We start from the raw sequence: 21,528 nt of genomic DNA, 5'->3' as shown, positions 1-21,528 counted from the left end.
AGAGATGCCAAATCCACTGGTGTGGATGGCCGTGGTCAGTCAAATCAAAGAGCTTTAACATATCCTCTTTCCAGGGCTGTTTTCACAAAATGAACGAAATTTTAAAAAATTCCATTAGGGTCTTGCCACACACACGAACCCTAAGGAAGCCTAACTCGTTTCTGATGAATGGCTCCTGTATTCCAGCTGTTGGACTTCGTGTAGTGAATTTGGATGGAATGCTACCTCTCAGACCAAAAGCAAAATGAGGCAAGATGTTAACACATTTCGTGGGCCTAAGACAAGAGTGATGGCAAGGTCAGCCAATCTGTCAGTCAGTCAATCAGTCAATGACTATCATCGGGCGCTGGCCAAGGTGCTATCCGAGAGACCAAAGAAACAGAAGATAATACCTCGCGCCCTTGAGGATTGATAATGCCCTCAGAGCGAGAGCGCACACACAGTTATAACAGCGTAGGAACAGACACGTACATTCGGGTTGGCAATAAATGTTAGCTGTCACCTTTAGTTATAAAATCACCTCTCCCCCGTTTTACAAGTTACTTTGCTTCTAAAAATGGAGGAGGTGGCAGGCAGGGAGGAATCTGCAGATAAACTGGATCTACCCAAGTTGCAGCTCCTGAAGGTCAAGGAGAATCATTCCTCCTCTTGTCAACTTTGGGGAAGTGTTTTCCCTTTTAAAAACACACCTGGGGGCACCTGGCTGTCTCAGTTAGTTAAGCGTTCGGCTTCAGTTCCGGTCATGATCTCCTGGTTTGTGAATTCGAGCCCCGCGTCGGACTCTCTGCTGTGAGCTCCTGGAGCCCATTTCAGATCCTCTGTCCTCCACTCTCTCTGCCTCTCCCCCACTCACTCTCTCTCTTTCAAAAATAAACATTAAAAAAATAAAAATCTACCTTTTTTTTCTAATTATGATTTGTATCTCTAAATTCTCCTGAAATCAATATTACTCTATGTTAACTAACTAGAATTTAAATAAAAACTTGAAACAAACAAAAATTATTTGAAATTAATTTTACCAACTAGAAAATGTAGAACAGTATAAACAAAGAAAGGAAAAACTTTATTTCCACATTCAGATATGGCCAGATATATATATATATACACAAAGCTGGCACGTTATATATATTGCTTTGTTTTCTTTTCTCTCCTAATATTCTCTATGGGCTACACGCATCACTAAACTTCTTTTCGTTTTTAATGTTTCTTTCTTTATTTAGAGAGCACGAGCGGGGGAGGAGCAGAGAAAAAGAAAGACAGAATTCCAAACAGGCTCCACACTGTCAGTGCTGAGCCCAACACGGGGCTCGAACCCACAAACCGTGAGATCCTGACCTGAGCTGAAATCAAGAGTCGGACGCTCAACAGACTGAGCCACCCAGGCGCCCCTCACTAAACTTCATTCTTAAAAAAACTGCCTCTTCGGTTTGTCACATGGGGGTCACTGAGGCCTCTGTGATGACAGGTTTGATCAGGAGTTCACAGTCACTGTGGCTGCTAAGGAACAAATCAGCCCCATGAAGCTGGGTGTTGGTTTCCTTCCCAAAGTGGAAGGGGTGGGGCGAGTGGGGGGAGCCAGAGGCGAGAGGAATTGCATGACTACATAAGATCACAGAAAGGTGTTCTCTAGGGCCGTCTTTCTTCGATGACGGAAACGATCTCTTTCTACCTGTATCTCGCTGTCCAGCTAACCGAGAGCTTGAGATGGGCTAGTGCTACAGAAGAACCGGCCCTTTACTTTTATTTAATTTTAATTAGTTGAAATTTAAACAGCCATCTGCCCTTCCCAGGGTTAGCACACTTTGTTTCAGAAAGGTCTCCAGTGATGGGGCGCCTGGGTGGCTCCGTCGGTTAAGTGTCGACTCTTGATTTCAGAGCGGGTCATGATCTCACGGGTTTGTGACTTCGAGCCCCACATCGGGCTCTGCGCTGACAGTATGGAGCCTGCTTGGGATGCTCTCTCTCCCTCTGTCTGTGCCCCTCCTCTGCTCGTGTTCTTGCTCTCTCTACCTCTCTCAAAATAAACAGACTTTAAAATAAAAGAAAAGGAAAAAAAAAAGAAAAAAGCAATGTTTCTGGTTAAATTCCTGAAGGAAAAACACATGGCCCACCACCCAGGGTTTAAATAAAAGCCAGACGAGGCTTCTTAGACTCATGGCCTTCAAGATAGGAAATATATTAGACCCTTTATTGCATTTATCTTTTCCTTGAAGATTTACCACTCCAATCTTTGTGGAGGAAACCAATATATAAATAAGTGAACGACGGTCAGCCAACTTGCAGCCCTCAAGAGGGCGGATGAGCACTGTTCGAAGCTAAACCTCCAGGGCATTTCAGGTCTCCTGAAGGTGCGAGCCACATTCCCCTTTGGAAGTAGAAGGAAGAGGAAACATGTCGCCCACTTTCTTTCGTGCAGACTGTGGACACAGCTGGCCGTGCCCACTGGGAGCGGCAACAGGCACTGGCCGGTCCCCAACATCCCATCTGCATGATGGTGGAGTAAAGCTTGACACAGAGGCTCTACCCAACAGTTCAGCCCCATGGAAGGGGAGGGAAACCATCAGCCTACACCTTGTCAAGCCTCTGTGTCGGGAGCTGTGTACCCAGTGGGTTCGTTTATGTGGCAGATGGCTTTGCAAAGCCCAATTCTTGTTTTCCTCGAAGGTGAGGGTGGGAAGCACCACCAAACTCTGGGCACCAGGGAAAATGCTGGGTGGACGGTGTTCAGAATCAAGACCGACCCCTCCCTGTGGCAAGCTGTGCCCTGACCATGATGACAGCTTAGAGGGGCAGGCAGCCCATAGGGGCAGTCCCACACGGGCAACAGCAAGGTTCCTGAGAACTACTTCTCCAACCAGGTGTGGCCTGAGCAGGCTCAGAAGCATCCTTTGTGAGGGCCCTTGGAAATAATGCCGACAGCCATCACCTCCGTGTGACCTGAGGACATTGTTTCAGGGGTCAGGCCAAGCACTGCTGTGGCCAGCCATGGCCAGGCTTCTGGGGCCGGCTGCGTCTTGACCTTCCAGAAGGAACACGGATTACTGTGTGTGTCTGCCCCTGTCGCAGTATTTCTGTAAAGGGGTTCACGGTATCTAGTGGATAAGGTAAGAGCAAAAAATCAAGAGGACTGGAAGAGAGGGCCCATGTCACACAGTTATCGGCACTCCACAAAAGCCGCTTTTTCCTTTTCTTCAGCCAACACAAGCATTTCCAGTTTTCTGCTTTTATTTCACTCAACAACTATTCACTAAGCACCTGAGCGCTGGATACACGATGCTGGCTAAAACACCCTGCGTGCTGTCTTGGAGATTATGTTTTAGGGAGAAAGAAAGAGAAACATATAAATGAGAAACCAAGTAATATAGTTTCAGACTATGTATGACGACAATAAAAAGGGCATTTTCTTTAAGGGATGTATACTCTTTTCTCCAGTATGCATGCAGGGTGAGAAGCAGAAAAGGCAGCAGAGGAGACAGAAGTTTGGATTCTCTCACAACTTTCAACAGAGTTTTGAACAGCGGTGCCCTCCGTCTGGCCCTGGCTCGTGATGGCAGGTCCCACGAGGAGCCCATCCCGCGGCTCTGCTGGGGACCAGCCCCGGGGACTCTTTCTCCTCCAGTGGCTCTGACTGATTCGTGCCTGGGAGGAGGGTAGGGGGGTATCGGAGGCACAGGCAGGGCTGGTGGCATCTCAGCCCTTTGGTGGCACAGTTTGTTTGGTAGCCAAGTGGAAGGAAAGCTATGTATTTATGAGCTTTATGGCTCTAATTATTTTTCCGCAGAGACTATAATTTTGTGGGTTACTTTAGGAAATGTGGAGGGTTTTTTTTTCTTCTGTCTCGGTTCTAGAATTGCTGCATGATCAGGGGCATGGATGAAACCTAGGCCATGAAAGAGACAGCCCAAACCAGCAGGGACAAGGACAAACAGAGAAGACATGTGACCCTACTCCCTTCGGCTCCCCTGATTTCTCTTTCTCCAACTCTCTTAGGGCTCTTCGTGCATTTCCTTCTACTCTCTCAGGACCCTGGAGCTGCCCCCTTTGAATACCTTCTAAGACCCATAACACAAGCCAACCAGAAGAAGAGGGGGAAGCCTCTGCTAATGCTCCTGGAAGGTGACAAGCACGTGATCTTTGGCATCTCTGTTCGTTAGCCTGACTTTATTTTATTGATTTTGCTTATTTTTTGACATTTTTATTTATTTCTTTTGAGAGAGGGAGAGGGAGCACAAGCAGGGGAGGGGTAGAGAGGGAGGGAGAGGGAGAGGGAGAGAGAATCCCAAGAAGGCTCCACACTGTCAGCACGGAGCCCAACGCGGGGCTCAAACCCACGAACTGTAGGATCGTGACCTGAGCTGAAATCAAGTCGGACACTCAACCGACTAAGCCCCACAGGTGCCCTATTAGTCTGATTTTATACGCTGCAACCTAACTGAAAGAAGGGCCCAGGGAATCACACGCTTATGACTCACAGGGCACCTTGGGAGAATACTTGTAGGATTCCTTGTCACGTAGACAGCTGATTCCTGTCTGGTAAGCAAGCAGGGGATTCAAACAAATGTTCCCACTGCAGAGACAAACAGACGGACGCAGAGGAGTTGTTGCGTTCCCTGCGTTTACAACCAGGACTTTGCTTATACGATGCCACGCAAAGAAGAGAAAAGTGGCAAATTCATGCAACCATTTTAGTATTTCCCAACATCCAGGTATTTGGAATTATTCAAGGATCCAGCCTTTATCTTAAAAGCAAATGGGCAGCAGAAGTAACACGGCCACCATATTAGTTCCTACTAAGTTCAGAACTTTCTCATTTACAGTTCCCTTGCTTTGGCATTTTTTTGCAGAACACTCTGGTTAGTGATACACCAACCAGTCAGGGAATTCTATCAGAAGGAAGGAGACGGACTGGTATTTATTTGCTCCAAGTCAACCACCGCCCTATGGGCTTCGTATAGAAAATCTTCATCCTGTCAATAACTTTGGCGTTAACGGCATGGTCCCCAGGTTGAGCCAAAGAAGCAGAGAAGTTAAAGTAACTTGCCCAAATCCTCAGAGCTACCAAGGTACAACACAAAGACTCAAACCCTGATCTGTTTGTTGACACGGTTCATCCAGACTACCAGGACTTGAGCTCACGGGCCAAATGAGTTTAAACAGAATCTTGCCACGTTTGTGGACGTACCTTATTGCCAGATCAGAGGCAACTTATTCACACTGGACCAACATTTCATAACATATACTTTCAATAGGGAGAAAAGCATTGGATAAATTAATAAAAATCAATAAACATCACCTAACCACCAAAAAAACCCTCTAAAAACCCTCAAAAGTAAAAACAGCAACAGTTTAGAAATTTCTTCTGGCCAATTTTCTGATTTAGTCACTATTTTATTTCTATCCATTGCACGGACAACTTGGATCTGGGTTTGAATCCTGGATGGCCCGTTAACCAGCTGTGTTCATTTATCCAGTTTGGATACCTAATTTTCCTGCTTGGGCCTCATTTTCTTTTAAAATAATACCTACTTTATGGGGTTGTGGAAAGCATTATATACGAGAGTGCATATAAAAGCATCTATCGCCTTCCCTGGGGTGCAGAAGGCCCTTCGTAAACAGGAGCAATTATTATTACCACGAAATAAGATCAGAAGTATTTCTAGGTTCTGTAGAATGCACAAACAATTCTTCAGCAGTTTTTCACTCCTAACCCTTAAGTATAAAATGACACTGCTCTTCAAAGCAGAATCTCCACAATTTGGTTGTCACTTTTGGGCTCCTGGTCGTGGCCATCAACGCCACTCAGGTCTTCATGTAGCTAGAACTCTGCTAAGTCTCCTCCCTGGACGCGGTGGAGAAAATGACTCTTCATTTTAATACAGAGTCTATAAATGGGGAAGCTTTAGGAGCGGCTCACAGACTGTGTGAGGAAGACAGATTTTTCTTCGGGCTGAGAACTGAACCAGCTTGCAAAGCACTTGAGCTATTTACGACTGACATTTAAGCAGCTACTGTACCAGGAAAGAGGAAAATAATGGAAATAATAACCCTTAAAATTCCCATTGGACACATTCCTGTTGTAGGAACCATGGGGCCGTGGCTCAAATATTGACCACCGGAGCAAATGCCTGGTCCCCTTGCCCTGGGTCAGGTGGGGTGCAGAGCTGAGAGCTTCTACTTAGAAAAGTCCAACTGGATCCAAGAAGGGGCGCCATTGTCATCTGCACCCTCTGCGGCCGGCCGACATGCCACAGTGAGACATGCTCGGAACATTCTGAGCGCTTTCCTGTGCTCACACCCCGTACAGCAACCCAAGGTGTTTGACGTTCTTGCCCACGGAGTCGGGTTCAGGGCCAGGGTGGGGAAAGAGGGAGAGGGTCTGCTGGAGATGTCCACAAAGGGCCAAACAAGGGGCTGGGAGTGGGCAGAGCCTGTTGCTGACCGGGGCACCAGGGAAATGGGACACGGCAGGGTGGGAGGGAGGGAACGCTCCGGTGCAGAGACGCCATCCATTTTCATTTAAAATATCCTCAACCCACCCAAAACCCTAACGCGTGGTGGCCTCTGGCTTCCAAATTCTCAAAGTGATAAGCTGCCAAAGTAAACTAATTGCAATGTGTCTCTGTAATTGCCATGTGTGGGTAGCTACAGCGATAGTAAAATGGTTCAGTGAATTCTGACGGTGATAATGAAACATTTGGAGATGACATAAAATGAAGGCTCTCAAAACCAGAAGACCCAGAGAGTCCAAAATGGATTTGAAAGCCTGGCTTTGTGGCCTGGAGGAAACCATAACCCCTCTGAGCCTATGAGTCCCTGTTTCCAAAAGGGGGGTAACAGTCCTCATGCGGCAGCATCATCATCCCCACAGAAGGAAGGGGAAGAAGCAGCGGGAACAAATGGATGGGGTGCAGGGCCCAGGTGCCCATGAGTTGCCGCTCACACCCAACACCTGCCTGTGACTCAAAAAGCCTGGATCCGTGTGAGGCCCTGGAACGGAGGGTTCAGGATCTGGACACTGTGTCTGGTGGTCATGTGACGTGAACACCTTGGCCACTGCTTAGGGTTGAGGAGAATGAGCTGGGAATTTCCGTATGAGTGGGGGCCACCCTGTTGCTGGTGTATGTCCCCCGACTGAGGGGCTGTAAGGATCGCACGAAACGGTAAGCGTGACGGTATTTGGCAAACAGTAAAACCCACTGAGAATCCTAGCCCCTCTTGTCCCAACAGCCCGGTGCCACTTACCCTCCTACATTCTCTGAGTACAAAGGTGTATCTGTCCTGGTCGAGGAGAGCTCTGCCCCATAACGCTCACAAGCAACTGACTCGGGGGTACTCAGGCCGAAAGCAGAACAAGGAAAGAATGGCAAAGAATGAAGATTTAATCCCCTGTGCCTTTGTCCTTCCAAGCTAGCTCTGTTCTAAGAAAGGTCTGGCAGAGAAGAGGATTCCAGACACAGGTAAAGTGCTGCAGCCCCCGCTGGGGTCCGTGCGAGCCACCCTGGCTCTTGGCACGTTTTGGATTGTGCTACATTTACAGGACTTCCCCGGGAAGTAGAGGAAGAAGAAAGCTGGCAAGTATTGACTTTCTCCGCCACTGGCCAATTGCTTCCTCTGGATGACCTCTGACTGGGGAAGCACGGCAAGGGAGCACTGATCCTACGGTTGGGGTCTAGGCCAGTGACTCTTAAAAGTGGGTACCATGGCATCAGCTCTAGCTCAGCTCCGGGCAGACCTGGTGAATCAGCACGCCTGGGTGAACCACCTGGAAATCTTCATGTCTAACAAGGTATTTCTTACACTAAAGACTAAGAGGTACTAAGAGCACCTTTAGATGATTTTTAACCTTCTGAAAGTTTTCCAAATGAAATACACCAATAGGAAAACACAGAACAGCTCGGATTTCGTTTGCAATGGAAGAAGAGAGGACTTCTGACGGGCATCTCCTTTCCTGGGCTGGTCCCCTGCCCTTTCTGCTGGACTCTGAGAACCCTTGGGGATAAAGTCACGATGACTGCCCTTAAGTGACTTTGGATTATACTCTGAGCAGATATGGATCAAGATGGCCTCCCTCCCCACCCCCGGGGCCCTTTTTGCATATTTAAGTTCTTGGTCAAGGTGAAATCATGGGACCTCATCTGAGTGACTCTGAAGTCTTGGTCTTACTGTGGGCTTCATACTTATCTTGTGACACAAACTTCTGTTGTCCGGCTGTAACCAGATTTCCACAATATATCCAGTCCACTGACTAGGTGACTTCTTGCTTGTTTGAACCCACATCCGTGATTACACAATTTCCGAGCACTCTCATCTAAGAGTGGGCCCCATCTGGTGCCAATGGTTTGAGTATTTCTCCTGCTGAGCCTCTGCCTCACAGTGAAGTTCCTGTTCTATACTACTAGGCCTCCCCCAAATCTATTCTCTTGAATGTTGAGATGACATCTGGGCTTGAAGTCAATCAGTAAAGAAATATATATAAGTGGGTTTGAGATAGCAGAGGGGACACTACCTTTATGAAACCTTAAGAACATCACTGGATTCCAGGATCTGTGTCCCCCCTTCCACCTGACTGCCAGGAAACTTGCCTTTTTATCTTGTTAGACCTTGCGGTCACTGACTACTAATCCGGACCACCAAATTTATGACCTGCTGTCTCCACTCCACTCCTTTGGCTAGAAAGAGTTCCTCCCACCACCACCTGGGGGTCCATGCTCCGATGGGTATGTATAATCCACAGGGTCCTTCCTTTCCTGCTCAATCGCATTCCACGGCACACTGAAGTCCTGAATTTTGAGTATTAAGCATCTAAAAAATGTGCCGAGAGCTACAGGGAATAAATAGATGGCATGATTGCTTGCCTACACATAGACCATAAGGAATATTCTCTGAGTTCAAAGGTTTTGCTTGCCAAACATCACCCCTTGTATATAAGCTCAGGACAGGCAGGAGTTGTGTCTGTTCCCTCTACCTAGATAGCTTTAGCACCCCAAAGAGGATCCAGCACATAACAGGAGCAGAGTATCTGAGAATGAGTCAATGACACCCACACTGGAGCCTCCTGTGCAAATACCAATGGTGAGAGGGAGCATAACGAAGCTCAAAGATTCTGATCGTCTACACAATAGCCCATCAGTGTGACTTCCTGTTCTAACATGGATTTCCTTTTTTTTTTTTAATGGAGGAAGAAACAAAGATGATGAAGGTTTGACTGGCCTGGTGCAGGTGCCCTGAGAGCTGTGCTTCTCCAGGCCACCTTTTTGTGCAGCTGCCTGAGAGGCCACTGAACATGAGGAAGTGAAAGACTGGGCAGAAGAATTAGGTAACTTGACCCATCCATAGAATGCCCTGCTCTCTTTTAGGAAACCATCCCAAGGTCAAGGAACCTGATCCACTACTCTGAGTTCCATCTCTAAACAGGGGCAGAAGTGTATTTCCTACTCTCCTCACAAAGTTACAGTGAGAATTCAGGGATTCCTCCAACAAATATCTTACTGAGCACTTCCATTATAGTTACTGATATAACTTACTGATATAACTGATATAACATATAGTTACTGATAACACTTTTGTACCTAAGAGTAATTTATAAATTGCAAGATAAATGCAGGCACTGTCCTTCACCTCACCGGTATGAATAAAAACACCACAGCAGCCCAGATCCACAGATGCCAAAGACCTTGGGTAAATGTTTGGCTCATTCAGATCTCCTGAATCATTTGGCCATCATGACAAGAAAATTTAACAACTCAAAAGAAGTTGTGCTTTGGGATGTGTGATAAGAGACTGGGTTTGGTGGAGGAATGCAGGAGGGAAAGGCTGGCTGTTAAATGATCCAGAAAAATGTCTGAATGTTTTTACTTCAATCAATGGCCACATCTTCTAAGGTCTAGTTCTCCGAGACCTTGCTAGAGAACGAAATAGAGAGGTTAGTCAGAACATTTTGGAAATCTGGAAAGGGAAATTTTCTGTAATCAGAAAGGGTGCTCACAATCGTAAGTAAACCACCTAGAAGTCCTAAGGAAACTGGGTTGTTTTGCAACATGATCTGGGCCCAGATGATCTGAGGGAGCACAGATCAAGGCAGTTCTGGCGTTTCGTTGTTATTTTGTTTTCTTAACACAGTGGCCTCATTACCAGTAACCCATATGTTCCTGATGTTGGCTCCCCCGACTTTATTTTAAGGAAACTCCACCCACAGCTATTCACATTCTTTCTTTAAACCATCAACTGCTTATCATGTTTACAAGGAAAATTCCAACTAAAAATACAAGAATTACAAGACACAGATTGCCATTAATATGTTCATCCCTGAAGAGTCCAACTAAGCAGCCTGTAAAATAGAGTTATAAGAAAATATTTAACTTGAGTTTAAGAGCTCCATTCAAAGAGAGGCTAAACTTCATGAGTTGCAGATATAAGACAGAACATTCGCTTCTGGAAAAAAAAATGTCATTAATTCCCCCAAAGAATGAAAAAGCCCTGTATCTGTAATAATGCTCCTCACTTTTCTATAAATGCTTTTAAGGTAACTGACAGGAACGTCACAATAGTCAATGAAATGGAAATTTTCTGGATATTTTCCTTCTCTTCGATACATTTTTGGGTTCCAATTAAGAAAACAAACCATCATTGCCGGTGACATGGCCTGCCCAGCAGGGTGAAGAGTAAGCAAAATGCTCAATAAATAATAGAAACACCCAAGTAGCAGTTATGGCCACTTCATCCCTCTTAGAATGAAAGCACCTTTAGAGCTCAATAAAAAAATGAAAAGCTGCTGAATCACAGTCGTAGCCGAAGGAAAAAGCAAAACAACTTTGTTGCACAAGCTGGTGAGAATTAAAATGCTTTGATGATGTCTAGGGTGGGGAAACAGGGGCTGTGCACTGTGGTGACATCTAAACCAGCAAAGCCTCTGGTGAGGGATCTATGGCATCACCTATCCAACTTTACAGTGTGCACATCCACCAATCTGGCAACTTCTCTTCCAGAAATAATTCCTGGAGGAAGCGTGCAAAGAGATACATGTGTGTGTGAGAGTGTTCGTGTAAACATTCTTATGTGCACGAAGAGATTTAATACAGCATTGTTAATGAAAGCAAAAAAAAAAAAAAAAAAAAAGGCCGTCAGTAGGGGAATGATTAAAAAAATGACACGTTCCTATAGGTACTGTATAGTTTTTTTAAAAAGGAGTTGCTCTGGGGCGCCTGGGTGGCTCAGTCGGTGAAGCGTCCGACTTCGGGTCAGGTCATGATCTCATGGTTCGTGGGTTCGAGCCCAGAGTCAGGCTCTGTGTTGACAGCTCGGAGCCTGGAGCCTGCTTCGGATTCTGTGTCTCCCTCTCTCTGCACCCCCCCCCCCCACATTCACGCTCTGTCTCTCAAAAATAAATAAATGTTAAAAAAAATTTTTAAAAAGGAGTTGCTCTACATACATATACCTAGAAAGCAGAAGCATGTATATATTTTTTTTTTTAAATTTTTTTTTCAACGTTTTTATTTATTTATGGGACAGACAGAGACAGAGCATGAATGGGGGAGGGGCAGAGAGAGAGGGAGACACAGAATCGGAAACAGGCTCCAGGCTCCGAGCCATCAGCCCAGAGCCTGACGCGGGGCTCGAACTCACGGACCGTGAGATCGTGACCTGGCTGAAGTCGGACGCTTAACCGACTGCGCCACCCAGGCGCCCCTATATTTTTAAATTAAAAAAAAAAAAGTAAGTCATAAAATAAAATGCAGAATGTGAGCCCATTTTTCTAACAGGGCATGTGTGTATTCACATGGATACGTGTAAGTATATTTAAATACACATACACACACACATTTCATTTCTGTAAACATTTAAAAAGTCATTGTCTTCATAGTCATTATCTCTCATCAGTGCTGGAGGCAACTTAAACTCTTTATAAGCTTAAGTACCCTAAGCACATTAAAAAAAAAAAAAAGGAACAGGTAAATTTTTTCTTTTCTAATTTAAAATAGTCGGTGAGAATTCTTAAAGTGTATTTTAAGGACTGTGGTAAGAGACCAATAACCCTGGTTTGTTGAGTTAGTAATCAGTCTTCCAAGTGACCTGGGGTGCAGGTGCTGGAGAGGCAAACGCTCCCCCCACCACCCCTGCCCCCGTGAGGACAGAGAGCGAGCGCTCCCTTCCCTACACCCACAGTAGACGCATATCCACTGACCCAGAGCACAGACTGTCATCAGACGGTCCTGGGTGTAGTTTCCAGCTCCACCATTTCGACAGTAAGAAATCGAGGGCAAGTTACATAATGTTTCAGTGATTCAGATCCCTCAACTATAAAATGGGATTAAACAATCCCTTTCTTCCTTCCTTCCTCTTTTCTTTATGAGAGAGAGAGAGAGAGAGAGAGAGAATCTTAAGCAGGCTCTACAGTCAGCACAGAGCCCGACACGGGGCTTGATCTCACGACTACAAGTTTATGACCAGAGCCAAAATCAAGAGTCAGTTGCTCAACCGACTGAGCCACCCAGGGCCCCAACGTACACCCACCCTCACGAACCATCGTCCCTGAACTGCCAGCAGAAGCTGAGCCCTGGGAGAACCGTCATTAACCCTTCCACACTTAAAACTTTACACAGACAGAATTCCCAAGCCACTAAAAACTTCCATAGCACTGTATGCACGGGCACCATCCCGAAGGAGAGTGAGTGTGGGACTGGGGTGAGACTGTTCCTCAAACCGGCTCTGATATTCCCTAGGTATGTGACCCGGAGCAAGGTGCTTTATCTCGCAGCCTCGCGTGGGAGGGGAGGGTGTGTTGGCGTTTTTACTAATGTTATTCTGAGGGTTAAACAACACAAGTGGAGGTATCCGGAGCGCCCAGCATCTGGAACACAGCAGAAAAAGCACAACAACCAACAACAGTTCCAATCAACTGGGCATCTACTGTGGGTGAGGCATTTGTCTCTCATTCTTACACCAACTCTGAAAGAGAGGTATCGCTACCTCCCTATTAAGAGCCAGGAAACGGAGATTCGGGGCATCACATGACTTGTCCTTAGGGTTCCCCTGCAGATCCGCCTGACTCTGAAGTTCTTTTCATCTCCTTTTTTTTTTTTTTTTTTACCCCCCTACAGTTCATTATTTGTCTCCCTGTATCATTTGGGCAAGTCACAATGTCCTCTTCTGGTGATCCCTTCTGAGATAATATGACCGATTTCAGGGTATGTAAGCTAGTGGCTATGAATACTTTTGAGAACTGAAAACAACGCTTTGGCAGCCTGGGGAAACAAGGGACTTTTACCTATGGGAAAGCCTCCAAACACCTCTTCCACCGGCTGCCCCAGCTTCCCCTGCTCACAGGGCGGCCCCTGCCTCCCTCTTCACTGCCGGACACTCAATCCCAGCTGCACAAAGACTCATGGGAAGGAACACTTCCTATACTAAGCTAACCTTAATGTGTCAGGGAATCACTGGACCGTCCCCTTTCCTCCAGGGAGAGGTCCCAGGAAGTTGGGTGAGCCCGGATATGTAACGAGAGGGGCAGAAAACAGGAGCAAGTGCTCAAAGAAGGGCCCCGAAAACTTGACTCCTAATCACGGTTTTGCCAAGGGCTGGCTCTACCAAAAGGTTGAAGGAGTCATAGGCAAAAGTCCCTTTCCTTCTCCTCCCCCTCCATCCTTTTGCTCATTCTTATTTATTCCATGGGCTTTTATTAAGCATTTACTGTGGGCAAAACATTGCATGAGAATACAGTTCCTGTCCCAAGCACACTTAGTTTAGTGATGGCTAGTTGACTCAGTCATTTTTCTTTTAATGTTTATTTTTGAGAGAGAGAGAGAGAGAGAGAGAGAGACAGAGCATGAGCAGGGGAGGGGCAGAGAGAGAAGAAGGCACAGAATTCGAAGCAGGCTCCAGGCTCTGAGCTGTTAGCACAGAGCCCCACACAGGGATCGAGCCCATGAACCTCAAGATCATGACCTGAGTCGAAGTCGGACTCTTAACCGACTGAGCCACCCGGGTACCCCTGTTGACTCAGTCATCTTAACTATTCTTATGGGTATGTGGATTTAATCTGTGTGTGTGTGTGTGTGTGTGTAGATACTTAGCTACGAATACAGACTACTCACAGTTCATTTCCATAACCAACCATTCAAACAGCTCTTCTGATGAAGAGCCCCTCCCACAAAGCCCAACATGCTTTGTGCCAACTACATCCCATACACGCACCTAAATTTAACTTTTGTTTCATAGAATTAGCACAACTGTCAGAATTCATCAAGTACTAGTTATGGAAAACTGCTCTTGGGGCAATTCTGTAGTAATTAAGTGTATAAGAGTAATTAAGAATTTCTCCGGATCTAATACTCCATCGCTAGGACTATATGAACATTAATAACCTCATGGCTGATACCAAAAATGAGTCCTGATTGGGGCTGCTGATGGTACCATCGGAAAGACATCACCGGCTCACGCTCCTTCAGCTTCCTCGGTGAAGATCTGATTTACAATCAATCTTATCGGTTTTCCAGAGATTTCAAGGGGAAGCGGTGACACACGCTTAAATTCTAAGCAATACGATTTCTAGGCTTGCGATGTATTATTTCACAACTGCACGAACGCAGATGTGACTAAATTTCCTGTGGGATGGGGTATGTTTATTGTCTCTACCATCTGCCTTCAAAAACACTAACCTTTAAACAGTTCACATTAACCCCCGGCAATGAGATCAGCCACGGTGGTAACCCATAGGACTCTTCTGGAAAGTGCCATTGCATAATCGCTGTAAGTAAACAGGGGAGTGTAGAGGAAGAAGGTAAACGTCCTCATTCCATTTAAATATCAATGCTCTGAGGGTTCTTCAGCTTGGAAGATGGTTGGGCCATTTGGTAGGACAAGCCATTTACAAACGTGTTTTGTTCCGGGAGGCCTGTTGGTGGCTGGAAACCTTTTGTTTCCTGGTGTAGTCAATTTCAATGGGGCTGTCAGCCTTACCACGCCACACTGGGGAGGGAGAATGCCACCAGCGTCTGGGAGCTGACCGGCCAGCTCCTACAGGGCCAGCAGGCAGGGCAGTACTCAATCACGAGAGAGAACCACAGGAGCCAGGACGGACAGAGAAGGCTCCCGCTCCCCACCAGTGCCCTGCTATCAGCCTGCTAGGGCTGGGAGGCAGCTCTGTGTTGTTTTCCCAATGAAATCTAATGACTGGGTCATGTGTGATGGAAATCTGTGCGTTGGCAACTGGCAATTCCAGAGGTGACAACAAGAGCAAGCCGTGGAAAACACAGAGACCGAAGCGACTGGGAGGCAGAATCCCCAGAAAGCCTCTACTCTGGATTTCTCAGAGGCGATCTGTGTGAAGGAATCTGTGAGACAGTTCCATTTCACAGATCGGAAAACCGGCCCAGGGAATGTTTGGCAGGCCCTGCAGCGTGGCTACCTGATAAAGATCATTAACAGAACCGCAATTTTGTTAAGCCTGGCAATGCACCGAAATAGCCTTCCTCCCAGAGATCCTTGCATGTGAGGGTAGCCACGTGACAAAGTGCGGGGGCGGGGGGGGGTGCTTGTCCTTCACTGCTCTCTTGCCCTCTGCCTGACACTGGGACAAGACACAGAGAACGTCACACCGATGCTGTCACCAGGCGGATGGAAGCCACAGATGCCAAAGCCAGAAGCTGGCAGGGGCGGGCACATCGTGGGCTCCGTGGGCCACCCCCGCACCAAGCAGTGTCTACAACCGGGCATCATGCAAACCCATACACTGGGGGTGCTGCTCTAACACAAGAAGCAAACTCAGAAAAGTCTCGTGCTCTGTGCCCCGTGGGTTACAAAGAACAGGCTCTCTGGGAAAACTTGGGATTGGGACAGGCCACTCAAACTCGACAAAAGCTTCCAACTACAGCACTAACAACATAATCAAGAGGGAACTGGAGCAGCCAGTTCCGGGTGGCAGGAGGCTTCTTGGTGGTTCCAAAATGCACAACAGTGGCAACTGGAAACGTGGGCTGGCAGGAACTGAGACGACAGGTGCTAGAACCGGCTGGGCCAGTAGCCAGGGGCCGCGTGAGGCCAGGTGCGCTCCTCCCTGGGGAAGGAGCCCTTAAGGTCGTGCTCATTTCCAGTTGTATTAAGATTGGGCTAAAGGGGCTCCCGCCTCTGCGGCAGCTGGGCTGAAGGCTTTTTCATCCTCTTCTTTTGCCACTCCAGCTCGTCTTGCCTAGAAAAGACTGCGGGCGGACAGACAAAATTCCGCGCTATTCTGACATCATTCCTCTACTTTACCAGCTGCACCTGAGTGAACCAGACTGTTTATTCAGGTCACTGTTATTTGGCTGCTCTATGGGGATGGTCTGATATAATCCCAGCAGTTCGCATGTAACATTTCTACCTCTCCAGTTCCGGTCCCCACACAATGCCCTGGCTTACTTTCCTAAAATGGCGGGATGGCTTCTCCACTCAGTGGTATTACACTTAGCACGGCCCCAATCCCTCCCTGAGCTCCTCTTGCTGGTTGCCAGCCTCCTCTCCCTCTCTCGACTCCAAGGCTTAACCTGTGCCTCCCAGCCGCAGACAAACTGCCTTTGGCTCTACTCTCTGACATGCCATGCTGTGGTCTGCGTTCCTGCCTGTGCACTTCACTTTCCCCTGCCCGGAAGGCCTCTGCCCACACAGCCTACCCAATGAGCTACTCATCTTCAAAAGCCTACTCTGGAGTCCCCTCTAGGAACGCTTCTCTGACACCCTCCTCTGAGTTAACTGGGTACTTCTTGATATTAGTAGTGGTGGTATTGCCTGTATCACTGCATCGATTAAATGACATTCATGTCATTTGCGGAATTGAATGTGGCCTCTCCTTGATGGGTCCAGAAGCAGGAGGGTTGTGAAAACCCTGTTCTAGGAATTCCCATGGCATTCTAACAGCCCGGAATGAATAGGGCATTTAAAAATAAATTATCCATTAGCACCATAACAAAACGTACAAATATCAACTCTCAGGCAACTAATCCAGGCAAAATTCTGAAGCTTGCCCGGGCAAGAGAATGGTCCCAAAGAGAAAGAAAAGACTGAGGAACAAGCTTACATGATTGGAAAGGGTTGTTCCTCTGTTTACATCTAAAATAAAGACTAAAATGTACTTACAAGTTGCCTTGGAGATACCACCCAAACAGACGCCCGTAAATGCTATCAACACTCAAACATGAAAAGAAATGACACCTTATCCACCTTCCTCATGAAGGCATTATCAATGGACAGAATAGATGAAGAATTGACAAAACTGAGCTCTAGTCCTAGGTCATTCACCAGGCGAGGGAACTCGAAAAAGCAATACTATTCATCTTTTCAAAGTACGCCTTTTACAAAACACTCATTAATGTCGTAATAATGTTGTATGGTGACAGATGGTAAGTACACTTATCACGGTGAGTGCAGTGTAACATACAGAATTGTCCAATCACTACATTGTACACCTGAAACTAATATAACATTGTATGTCAAGCATACTTTGATAGTAAGTAAACAAAGACACACACACACACACACACACACACACACACACACCACAAGGCCGAAGCGCTATATCAATTAATATGGCGGGAGTGAAACTCAGTGGGACCTCATTTTCATCCACATCTGTAGGACCAAAGGCCTTTGAATTCTAAGGCTCTCTGTAAGGCAATAGCATCTACATACAAATATATTTCCTCATGGAAAGATGCAGACACATATTTTGGTGTGCCTTTGATTTAGAAACACGTAGATGAAGAACGTGGCTTGGAAATGTACACCTCTTGTAAAAGACATCCAAGGGCTTTGCCAAGAAGGCAGCAATGCCTAGACATTTGATATTCTTCTAGGTCTCAGTTCCCATCTCTAAAAATATACTGACGACATTTTCTCTGACCTCTACCTACCGCAGGGAGTACGGAAAGGATGGGGGGGACGGCACTCAATAAAGCCATGACCTTCTTGAAAGACAGGACACTCACTCATTGTGGCTGTTGTGTTAGCAACTGTGACACAGTGCTTGGGCTTTTAAAGACCTAGTTTTATTAGGGGATGAAGTTCCCCGTGACCAAGATGCTGTATGACGTCACCCAGCAGACTAATCCAACCGAAGCTGAAAGGCACGGCCAATAATTACAACTCATTTAGAAGGTCTCTGCACCTCCTCTTGCCCCCAGCACTGTATCACCCACTTGAAAAATATTAGATCAATTTTCTCCTCATCCTAAGGAGCAGTTGACGAGCAATGCTCGTGCCTAGCAAGTTCCAGAAAAACATTTTCAGACAAAATGCTTGGAGGATGAAGTAAGGCTGTGTCTGGATGCCTACTCCGTCATTCCCAGCAGTGGCCCAGTGGCTAAAGCATGGACACTCCCTTTGCAAGCCCATCACAGCGGGCCACTTGCCCATCTTCTACGAGAGAGTTATGATTTCCCAGTTTGCACAACCGTAGCCTGATCTATTCCAGAAAGACTCACCATATGTATTTATTTTTAGGCTTCTGTTAGCAGTTTCTGATTGGCCATGGGAATTTTTAACAATTAAAGTCAAAGTTAAAAAAACAAAACAACTCAACAATTTCAAGTTGATGATGTATTCATGATTCCACTAAAGAAGAGGAATATGGAAAAAGAGCCTTTGGCCAAGAGGTAGGGCAAAATCACAAGGTAGATCTCATTTTCTGGGTCTTGTTTCATTTTGCATTTGTTGAATGCGAGAGTGTCAATCATCTATTCAGTAAATATTTACTAAATGCCTACTTTGCACCAAGAGTTATGCTTGCTCTAAGACTAGAAACATTATCCCTCTTCTCAACGAGTCCCATAAAGGCAAGGGAGGGAGGGGCACCTGGGTGGCTCAGTCGGTTAAGCGTCCGACTTCAGCTCAGGTCATGAACTTGTGTGAACAAATTGAGGAATCAGCTAGAGACAGATGGAGGAGAATCTTAGTTTTCAGAAGGAGTTGAAACTCTTATTTAAATGAATAGTATCCCCTTTGCCCCCAGGAAGCAAAAGGTTGTGCATGGTCTGACTCTACATGACTTGGCATCTGAACTCTAGGGATGTTCACAGAAACAGGTGCCTGAGTCAGCAAAACTGGTGTAAAGAAAGAAATTAAGCCAAACTTAGTTCTCCACGTATGTTCCAAGTTACACAGCAGATCTGTACATTTTGTGAACACCATCATGATTTTTCTTGCTTTCCTTCTCTCCTCTTCTTTCTCTCTGCACTTCTCAAGTATCTACGCATCTTCACAACGTGCAGAGTACTGTGCGAAGTTCTTTCCGAGAAAGAATGAGTCAGAAAATTCTGACCTCGGGAGGAAGTAAAGGCAGGTTTTCCTCACAAAGTAGTAATGCACGAGGTAGAGAGAGAGAGCCAGAGTGCCATCAGAGAGATGCAGGTGACGTGCAATCAGAGTCCAGAGTCAGGAGAGATGAAATCCAGCTAGGAAACCAGGGAGGGCTGCTGAGAGGAAGTGTCATTTCACCTGGGCCTTGAAGGATGGAGAGGCTCTGGGGATATGGGGCCTGTGGGAGGAGGGGCACGCCTGGGCAAAAGCATTCCTGTTCCCTTTTATGTGACTGTTTTTTGTTTAGGAAGCGAGATGCTGTCGTTAGGGCCTATCTGTGAGGTGTTGAATTCCCGGCCAATGAACAGATCACCATCTTGGGCTGACCACTTTGGGGTGTCATAAGTTATATCAGCTTAGCGCCAACACCAGGAAAATACTATGAGAGTTCAGGATGATGAAGGGTGACATTCTATTTTATTTTACAAAAAGTTTTTGAAGTTTTTATGCATTTATTTTGAGTGGGGGAGGGGCAGAGAGCGAGAGGGAGGGAGAGAGAATCCCAAGCAGGCTCCACCATGTCAGCACAGAGCCTGACACAGGGCTTGATCCCACAAACCAGGAGATCGTGACCTGAGCCAAAATCAAGAGTTGGACGCTCAACTGACTGAGCCGCTCAGGTGCCCCAAAGGGTGACATCTGAGAGGAAAGCCGTTAAAGCCAAAGCCTGGTGTGTGACAGAACCACAGAAACTCACCCCTGGTAACTAAGACATCTGTCTAAAAGCGACAGCACAACATCGCCATTCAAGACTCAAGGCGGTGGCTGGCTCCCCACTTACCATGAACATGGATCCCATTTGGTTGAAAGGAAGCATTTGTTTCTGGCTGGTAAGACTTCAGGTGCGACGCGCCCGCTGGCTGCTGGGGGTGGGGGGGCTGCGTCCTCTGCATGACCGAAGAAGCAGCTGGAACCCTCCGGGGGCTGATGTGAGGGGACGGGGCAGAAGGTACAAACCTGGGAAAAGGATCGTAAGAGGAAGCGTGAGGGACATTAAAAAGCAGGAGCAGAGGCAAACTCTTCAAAGCTGAATTCTAATGTCCACAGTGGCTGGATGAGAGCGTGACAAAAAGCCCTCAAAAGAAATTGGTGAAGACTTTCCTCTCCCCTTTTCAACCACTGACTTCTCAATGGAGATACTGAGGGGATGAAAGAGATCAACAAAGGGAAAATGCAGTCACAGTTTGGGTCTGTGAAGCCTCTCCAAAGGCATTTCAAATACTCTGGCTTTGGTGAAATGCAAAGCACGTCTTTTGCCAGGCCCCCTTTTTTCCTGCTAATTTTTAAATTCGTTTGCATTTCAGGGGAAATTTGATCCTTATGTTTCTGATTCATTTACACTTAGCTCATAAACATTTTGTCGCGAGAGGTAAGCCTCTCTAACCCTGTTCTCTTTCAACAATACATTTTCTTCTGCCAAGAATGCGTGGATTTGAGCCTCAAAGGTCGAGTGGGGGACCCAGAACCCAGGCTACCTGCGTGGGTTCCGCGCGTGGTAGAGAACACTGCCCAGGGCACAACGGGAACACGATGTGGGACATCTTTCACAGTCACGCGTGCTAATCGTAATAGAACTGTCGGCAGCTTTCTGAGCAGGGACATGCAGATGTTCAAACAAGGGGACACGGTCAACTAACCTGAGATCCAAGCCTGACAGCTTTCTGCCAGTCTTCTAAGTGTAAGGGGGCAAGTGGCAGGGTCTCACTCCCTGGGTTCCAAATGACAGTTCGGACCTGCCAGCGCTAAAGGGAAGGTGTGCCCGAGAGTGCAGGGTTAAGGTTTACCGGTGTCCATGGACTGCCGTCACGAGTGGGGCGGCCCGGGGAACCCGTCGGTGTGGTGAAATGAAGCCGCAAAGTAACCGGGGAGCAAACTGTGTCAGCAGTGGATTGGTCAGTCCCCCCCAAAAGGTCCAGTAAGCTGAAAACTTCCAGTGGGTTGTTTCTGACACCGGGTGAAAAGACAGGCTTTGTTTTACGCCAACCTGTAGAGGTTGCCCGCCCAAGGATGAATCCCTTCACTTTGCTGGGCTCTTGTGTAGGGCCATGGATGGTAGAAAGGGACACGGAACCGGTCAGATTTATAAAGTGACCTGCAATGCTGTGAATCGGGGCAGTTAACAGGGCTCAGCCTGGGCGTTCGTGCTGCGGCAGTAATAAAGCGTGGGCCAAAATTCCCCTGAGGAGGCTGTGAGGGAAGGGGGTG

The 21,528-nt window shown here is 46.9% G+C and overlaps 1 protein-coding gene across 5 annotated transcripts in view; it reads right to left on the bottom strand.

Annotated features, from left to right (window-relative positions):
• The window catches only part of GLIS3 (GLIS family zinc finger 3), a 504,180-nt gene that overhangs the window by 9,323 nt on the left and 473,329 nt on the right, over positions 1-21,528 (bottom strand). For all 5 annotated transcript variants that reach the window (XM_086684912.1, XM_086684913.1, XM_086684909.1 and 2 more), the window contains one exon: positions 20,105-20,280. In XM_086684912.1, the coding sequence (XP_086541038.1) occupies positions 20,105-20,280 (176 nt within the window). The remainder of the gene's footprint in view (positions 1-20,104; positions 20,281-21,528) is intronic.

The sequence above is a fragment of the Puma concolor genome, chromosome D4, assembly GCF_028749965.1.
Source record: "Puma concolor isolate L17-30 chromosome D4, mPumCon1.1.hap2, whole genome shotgun sequence".
In the NCBI taxonomy this organism is placed as follows: Eukaryota; Metazoa; Chordata; class Mammalia; order Carnivora; family Felidae; genus Puma; species Puma concolor.
The sequence above is the reverse complement of the archived record's forward strand: the minus strand, read 5'-3'. Positions and strand labels throughout refer to the sequence as shown.